Below are 8,142 nucleotides of genomic sequence, written 5' to 3'. Positions count from 1 at the left end.
GGAGTAGATGGGGCATGGGGGGGCAGCATCGTGTGGGGTACAGTGTATGTGGGAAGCACTGCAGAGCCCTCACAGCACCTCCCCGTTTCTGGGATGGAGGAGTAGATGGGGCATGGGGGGGCAGGGGATAACTGATCAGAGGACATACTCTGTAGGAGATAGGGGTTGTGCTCACCTCACTCTTCCATGTGGCCTTCTCTGGATATGCTGCCCATGGGTCCTTGTGTCCTCAGCAGGTTTCCTAAGGCATGGCAGGCTCAGGCAGAGAACTCATGGATCATCCATGGTTCCAGAGTTCTCCATTACCTGAGGGCCTTGGACCCCACCTTTGCTGGGGCTCCTCTGGGAGAGGGCCAGGGAGAGGGAGGCCTTGACTCAGCATCCCATCCCATCCCCATGCCTTTTCCGCCTGCTCTACCCTCCCAGGCCTTTAAAATCCCTGGCTTCGAAGGCCAGATCAGCTTCATCACATCCATGTCTGAGCATTTCTGTGGAACCTGCAACCGGCTGCGGATCACAGCTGATGGGAACCTGAAAGTGAGTGTTCCTCCTGCCTGAGGACTCCAGCCACACCCGTGTTCTCTTGTTGCCTCGCACCTGTGCTTGCTGATGGGAGAGGAGGCAGCAGGGCACACAGCGTGGTCTGTGTAACAGTGTCAGGTTTGGGGAGAGCGTGGGAGCAGCAGGTGAGAATGAACCCATGGCCCCTGTGGAAGTGTCACCTAGAGTCCTTCTTTTCATCTGTCTTTGAGCTTCTACAGCTTCTGGTTTATTGGGCTCCCCAGGATCAATATATGCTTTGCCCAGTGCCCACTGTGGTTGGCCCCTTCCACCAGTATAGGGCTGAGCGCTGAAAGTAGCATCTGTTAGTCATGTCTGACAAACATGTCCTGTGTGCAGCCCTATGGGGCTGCCAAGGCCCATTCTCATTAGGGCTGTACAAACTCACAAGTGAGATCAAACAAAAATGCAATGTGTGGTGACACACAGTTGCTTGTCAGATGCATGGCTGGCCAGGCAGTAAGGGGGTGGACCTTGAGGAAGAACACCAGGGACCTCAGCTAGCTTTGAAGGGGGCGGGTAAAAGAGGTAGAGGGAGCGGAGGGTGCATGTGTGGGGTTCACACTGATTTGGCTGGAGCAGATTAAAGTCCGGTATGGGGAGACCACTTTGTAGAGGCCTTTGGTTGAGAATGTGTTCTTCTGACTTAGGGCTCCGTGTAAGGTTTCTGAATAGGGAGAGACATGATTGATCCCCCATCTGTGTTTTAGAAGAATAACCTACAGGTTGGATGTGAGGATAGAAAGACTGATTAGGTGGCCATGGGCAATGCTGAAAGGGTAAGAGTGTGAGGTGCAGGTGGGAGGGAGGACTCAGCTTGGGAAACATGAGCAAGGAGGAGAGGAAGGTGCTGTGCGTGGTAGCTGCTGGGCCTTGAGGTCTGTTTAGGTTTGGGAGGTGGAGGTAGGTTGGGTTTAGATATATCCAGTGTGACATCCAGCAGGTTGCTGAGCAGATTGGAGATTTTTCTGGGCCAGAGAGAGAGAATTGCCTAGGCAGTGGGTGATATTTGTATCCATCAGTGTCCCAGCTGGAAATGGAGGTGAGATTGTGACAAGAATGAATAAATAGGCTATCGACAGTGTCCCAGGGTCAGGCCCCAAGAAGGGCTGTTGAGGCCTCAAGGATAAGCAGCAGCAAATGGTTGTTTCCACCTGGGCGGGAAGGGGAAGCAGAGGAAGTGGTGACAGTGGGGCCCACGAGGGCTGGAGCCTTGGAGAAGCATGTTAGCTGCGGAGTAGGAAGCAGCTGGTGCCAGAGATGTCAAAGCAGGGAGGAAGCAGGGGCCAGCTAGCGGGGAGCCCACCAGGTGATGACCACAGGGCGAGCCCCCTGGCTGCAGAGAAAGGCAGAGAGTGGGACCTGGGAGGGGGCGAGGAATGAAGAACATGTGCATGGTGTGGTCATTCTGCCTTCTGTCTTCAGCCTTGTTGGAATCATCTCTTTGAGTGATCCCTGCCCTCAAGGGCTTCTCACACATTCCCCTCCGTGGCCACAGTGCCTTGTGTAGAGCTGGCATGTAGTAGGTGCCTTGGGAAGTCCAGTTTTGCTTCTTGCTCTTTTGTCCCCTCACTCCTCTGTACAGCACCTCTCTCCCTCATTGCCAGGGGTCCTGCCTTGAGCACGATTCTGCCGTGGGAGGCCTGACACTGGTGCTCCACGCTGGGGACACAGGGGATGGTGTTAACTGCTCAGAGGCCAGGGACAAGCCTCAAGGAGGCGTGTTGTCCTCACCCCCACATAGGTCTGCCTGTTTGGGAACTCCGAGGTGTCTCTGCGGGATCACCTGCGGGCAGGGGCTTCCGAGCAGGAGCTGCTGAGAATCATCGGGGCTGCTGTGGGCAGGAAGAAACGGCAACACGCAGGTGAGGGCGGGATGGGAAAGGCCAGGCTGGACGGAAGTGGGCCACTGTCCGCAGAAGGGGGGCTCCAAGTTAGGGATGAGAGGACCAAGGGGTGCCTCAGAAGCAGCTGGTGGGGCTCAGTGTTGTCCCCACTACCACTCACTCCTGCTGGACCTCCAGTCTAGGAGCGATGGTTCTCCTTCTCTGGGGAAGTTGTCCTAGCAGAGGCTGCTCAGGACCCGGGATCCAGAATTCTCATGGGCTCGCTGGGTGCTGGGCACAGGGCGGGGAGTGTCACTGCTTCTTTCTCATACCACGTGTTGTCTTCTGATAGGGAGGGCAGGGTCCTGTCCACACACTGTACCCAGGGCTCTGCCATGCGTAACCCACAGGGGCATGTGTGGCTCTTTCGTGAGGGTGCTCACAGCTGCTGCACGTGCACAGGGGACAGGGCTGTCAGAGCACGTTCATCTCAGTGAACTCTCCTCTCCCTGCCCCCTCTCCCCCTTCCCTGCTTTTCCCTCCCCACCCCCCATCCTTCCGTTACCCCAGGCATGTTCAATATTTCCCAGATGAAGAACCGGCCCATGATCCTCATCGGTGGGTGACCCATCAGTACGTAACCACTCACCCTTGGCATTTGGAGATCCTGTGGGGTGGGGCCCCTGCCATAGTCACCCCCCAGCTCCTGCATTTCATCCTGATGTTCTCTTCATCTTTATCCTATCCCTCCTTCATGTTTCATACCCCGTTCAAGCCTTTACTGTTTCTTCTCTGTTGATGCTCTCCCTCACTATACATGCCACAGCAAGTCAGAGCAGTGGGTCCCCTAAGTTTAATAATCATTAAATTAGTTGATGGAGCTCCTCGTTAAAAGAGGGACCTTTTCCTCAGCCCTAGAATCTCCAAGTTTGGATACAATTTTAAATGTCCATTCCCCTAGCAGCATGGAACAGTCTGTGTGTGTCTATGGACTGCTAGCCCCCTTGGTAGATGTATAACTCTGCGTCTGTGCCAGGCAGAGCTTCAGGATGCAAACTAATCATGTTACTCATGTTTTCAGGGAGGAGACAGCCAGGATTTCAACTTTCCAGTCTTAACTCTCAGGAACGTCTGTGCATAGGACATAGCTAATGTGCACAGGATGCTTCAAACTCAGACACCCTTTTTTATAAAGCCATATGCAGTGTCCTGCCCCAGGGAAGCGGGCTGGCCCCGACGAACTGTAGGGTACTGTTGCCCATCTGGCACAGTGCCCAGGTTAGAGAGGTGAGACCTGTCCCCTTGCTCACATGCAGATTTGGGCCCCCTGAGTTGTACTATTAGACAAAAGAAAGCAGTGAGAAAAACTAGAGGAAAGGATTCTTTTGGAGCAGGGTAGGGGAGTGGCTCAGGGGAAAGCAGACTAGAGAATGGGCCAGAGAGGGCCCAGGGACCACCTTTGCACACAGACCACCCCAAGACAGCTCACCTCTGGGAAGCAATGAGCCATGGGAGCACTCCATTGGGGGTAGACTTTATCATCCTTTTCCCCACCCCCAGCTGCATGGTCCTGGTTGGGCCTTGCCCCATGCTGGTTCCCCTCATGGCAAGGACTAGGGGTGCCTTGATGGCTTCCTTCTGAAGGGAGGTCGTACCTCTGACATTGACATGTCGGGGCTCAGAACATGGTGGGAAGCTAGATGTTACTTTCTGCTTCATACAGAATTTTGTGACTCTCAGGGAGATTGAGTAACTAGCCTGGTCATCTGCTTTCTGTAATATAAATCTGGCAGTTGCCCACAACAGGGCCCTCAGACTTTCACATATGTGTGAATCACATGGGGATTTTGTTATTTCAGATTCTGATTCGGGAGGTCTGGGGTGGGATCCTGTGTCTCCAGTGAGTTCTCAGAGGTGTTGGTGCCGCTGGCCCATCACCACCCTGTGAGTAACAAGCCTGCAGGGTCCCCAGACCATCTGGGCCATTGGAATCAGCCTGTCAGTCTTGTGTGCACTTGGGATGTGCTTGAGGGAACTTGAAGGACATGATTCAAATAGATGAAATACTTCCCTTAGTACATTGACTGTTAACTGACTGACTGCCTTAACTGTTCAGAGAAAATGTGGAGGTGAAAAGAAGTATAATTGGCAGTGTAGGGTGAGACCCAGCTACAGGGATGTTGAAAGTTCATTTGATCCAGGCTTCAGGCTTCACACCTTAGTTGTTTCCTAAGAGAACCTGGGAAACAAGAAGGTTCTCGTGAGGAAGGGAGCCCAGGAGTAACCCCAAACCAGCGTTGCACGGCCATCACTGGTGAGAAGGGCTGTGAACCTGCATGGTGGGTGCCTCCTATCTGTGTGTCTTCTACTTTTGTCTGTGCTTTTTGTTCTCCATTCCTCTTTCCCCATTGTGAAAGAAAGAACTTGAGGATGGGGGACAGGGAGAGGGTCGGGGTCTAGAAGTGGGAAAAAGAATTGCCTTTTGGACTTAACTCTTTCTTTTTCTTTATGCCTTCTAGAGTTATTTTTGATGCTCCAAGATTCTCCACCAGCCAATCCAAGCATTTCCTCGTGGGACCCCTTCCATGTTCAGGGTCTGAGACCCAGAGTGAGCTTCTCCAGCCAGATGGCAACTCTGTGGAAAGGATGTGGGGTCCCCCAGGCCCCTTCCCTAGCCCAGCAGTGGCTGGGGTCTGGCTCCTCTTGGAGACATTACACTTCCCATGCAGACTCAGATGCCAACTCAAAGTGCCTTAGCTCAGTGTCCCAGGCTCCTGCCACACCCCCAAGACCCCTGCCAACCTCAGAACAACTAACCCATGTGGACTCGGAAGGACGAGCAGCTATGGTAGATGTGGGTGGGAAGCCAGACACAGAGCGGGTGGCTGTGGCCTCAGCTGTGGTCCTCCTGGGGCCTGTGGCCTTCAAACTTGTCCAGCAGAACCAGCTAAAGAAGGGAGATGCCCTGGTGGTGGCCCAGCTAGCTGGAGTCCAGGCGGCCAAGCTGACCAGCCACCTGATTCCTCTGTGCCACCATGTGGCCTTGACCCATGTCCAGGTACAACTGGAGTTGGACAGCACACGCCATGCTGTAGTGATCCAGGCGTCTTGCCGGGCTCGGGGCCCCACTGGCGTGGAGATGGAGGCCCTGACCTCTGCTGCTGTGGCCTCGCTCACCCTGTATGACATGTGCAAGGCTGTCAGCAGGGACATCGTGCTGGAGGAGATCAAACTCATCAGCAAGACTGGGGGCCAGCGGGGAGACTTCCATCGGGCTTAGAGCTCCTGCCCCTCTCACCCATGGCTCGGCCAGGTCTAAAGATGTGGTATAGCTAGGGCAGAGGGTCAGACGTCATGTTCCCTTAATCCTAGTCACTGTTTACCTTCACCAGTAGGGACCCAAGCTCAGCCCACTCTACTACTAGGTCCGCTGCCAGATGATCTCTGATGACCTCTGAGGCTTCCTGCACATAGAGAGGACGCCACCAGGCCCCTGAGCCTTGCAGAACACTAAGGTCACAGGAGGGTGTTCCAGTGAGCAGTGCTAGATAACCGAAAAATCACATTCTGTTATTTGTGGACTATTTCAGACTACCAGTTTCAGACAATCCAACCCATAACTTCTCATTTTGGGATTTCTCTTCTGCTCTCCTGGGGAAAGAATAAGGGCTCATTAAGCAGAGGAACCCACTTTGAGGAGGGGAAAGCACAAGCTTGCATAAAGAACAGGTCACAGCTGCTCCCAGTAGCTTTGATTCCCAAGCTGTGAGGCTGCAGCCCCACCCGGTCCCACCTTCTCCCCCATCTTGCCTTGTGCTTGAGCCTGTGTCCACCAGGCTTACAGGCTTTCAGCTTTATCAGTTGCCCTATCTGCCCACGCCCTTCCTCAGGCCCTCTCTTCTTACACAGGAAGCATGCACCTGGGCTGCAGTCCTAAGGGCTCTGACGGACCACACAGCCCACACCTGGCCCTGCTCTAGGCCATTCCCCATTCCTCTTCATTCTGGAATATATCAGGGAAAGAAGAGGTGAAGATTGCCTTCACCTTCATAGCGCACAAATAAAGCCACGACGCCTACTTTGCAGATGTGAGAACAAGGACTGTGTCTGTGGAGGGCCCCGAGCTGCTTAAGTCTCCCAAAAGGTTTACCCCTGGGGAGGAGAATAGGAGGATAAATCCTGGAAAGGTATATGGGGCATATTCTCTATATGTCCCCCTGTGGGAGAACATAAAGTGGAGCCAGAGGACATAGAAATACACCGTCTGAAAGTAAATTTTGAATGGGGGGAGGCGGTGTTTGAAGATCACTGCTGTATTGGGTCAGTATAGTTAGAGGCCCCTGATGCTCACATCCCCAAACACTGGTGTGAACTCCTGGGCCCTCTAATGTAGATGGGTATTTGTGGGTCTGTCCTTCCTGCCTTCCCTCTGCCTTATGCTGAGGGGTGCTGGCAAAAGTCAACCAGCTCTCTGGAAAAGTGTCCATGACATAAATACTCCCACGTTGACCAGTTTCAAGCCACCAATATAATTCTAAATGGCTTGCAAATCTAAATGTAAACAAGTTCTGGTGGAGTGCCAGCACACCACAGGCTGTGCCAGTTCCCCAGTGCACCCAAGACCCCTCATGGGAAGAAGACACAAGTTTCGAAGCATGCTGGGTGAGGATGGTAAGGATTTAATATTTTTTAGTATTAGAATATATTCTTATAAAAAAAAGGTGCAGGTGAAAAGGACACTGTACGTTTTATCCACTAGCCTCATTTGTCACATGAGGCAGCTGATGAGAGCAGCCTTGGCATGAAGGCATCCCTGGTAGGGGTTGGGGAAGGTGGTCACAACTCTTTAGTTGGTAGAAATGGGATGGGGGTGGGAAAGCCTGCACCAGACCCTTCCCCATCCATCTGGAGAATTTTCTCCCACTGCCCTAAAACTTTATTTCCACACAGGGGAGGGGGAATAAGTGCTGCTGATGAGAAGGAAATAGGTTGCATTAGGTTGACAATGAATTTTACATTGGACACAAAATTAGACAGCTGGAAAAATGTTCCCAAAGGCGGCAGGAGAGGTGGGAAGGGCATAGGGAAACAAGACCAAGGAACACATTAATTAAGAGGCTGAGACATTTAACATATCAAGGACCCACGCAGCCACCCCATTGGGCACCAGCCCCTTCCTACTGAATTGACTGCGGTGGTCCATGGTCCAAGGCACTGTTGAAGATCTCGCTGCAATGGCATCTAATACCAGAGCCACTGGCCAAATCCAGGAGATAATAAATAGAGAAGAAAAAATCTTTGGGGGTGAGAAGGCTGAGTTCTGGAACGATGTATGTGTCCTCTGTAAACAGTTAAAAAACAAACCACTTTTCTGAGGATTGAATGTGTCTTGAACAGCTTCCATATTCCTTGTCTTTCCTGGTGCATATCCAATCTTCCCTCCGGGGGTAGGAATGCCAGGATTTAGGGATGCTTGTCACACTGGAGTGCTCCCCTGTTCCCTACCCCATGGAGGTTAGGTCGACTTCAGCCTGGCCAGTTTGGGAGAGGACCTTAAGAGGCCTCACCCACAACCTCCCCATCATCCCAACACCTGCATCTCGCAGTGGGGCTTTCAGGGGTGCAGATGGGTACGGTGAAGCTCTCTGCAGCTACTCTTCCTAGAAGCCTTCATCTTGCCCTCACCTGAGCTCCAGGATGGCCTCTTCACACCTGTGCTGGCCAGGCTTGCAGGTTCTTCCCACCAGAACACATG

The 8,142-nt window shown here is 52.9% G+C and overlaps 1 protein-coding gene across 2 annotated transcripts in view; it reads left to right on the top strand.

Moving 5' to 3' along the window:
- Window positions 1–6,474, top strand: part of MOCS1 (molybdenum cofactor synthesis 1) — a 33,449-nt gene extending 26,975 nt beyond the window's left edge. The window contains exons 8-11 of one of the 2 annotated variants that reach the window (XM_023512836.1): window positions 427–537; window positions 2,306–2,426; window positions 2,958–3,005; window positions 4,907–6,474. In XM_023512836.1, coding sequence (XP_023368604.1) covers window positions 427–537; window positions 2,306–2,426; window positions 2,958–3,005; window positions 4,907–5,667 — 1,041 coding nt within the window. In that variant the 3' untranslated portion in view covers window positions 5,668–6,474. Of the gene's footprint in view, window positions 1–426; window positions 538–2,305; window positions 2,427–2,957; window positions 3,021–4,906 lie in introns of both variants that reach the window. The other variant, XM_012804851.2, reaches the window with a different exon arrangement.
- Window positions 6,475–8,142: the final 1,668 nt, after the last annotated feature.

Source organism: Otolemur garnettii, unplaced genomic scaffold, assembly GCF_000181295.1.
Source record: "Otolemur garnettii isolate 467f Iridium unplaced genomic scaffold, OtoGar3 scaffold00031, whole genome shotgun sequence".
In the NCBI taxonomy this organism is placed as follows: domain Eukaryota; kingdom Metazoa; phylum Chordata; class Mammalia; order Primates; family Galagidae; genus Otolemur; species Otolemur garnettii.
The sequence above is the reverse complement of the archived record's forward strand: the minus strand, read 5'-3'. Positions and strand labels throughout refer to the sequence as shown.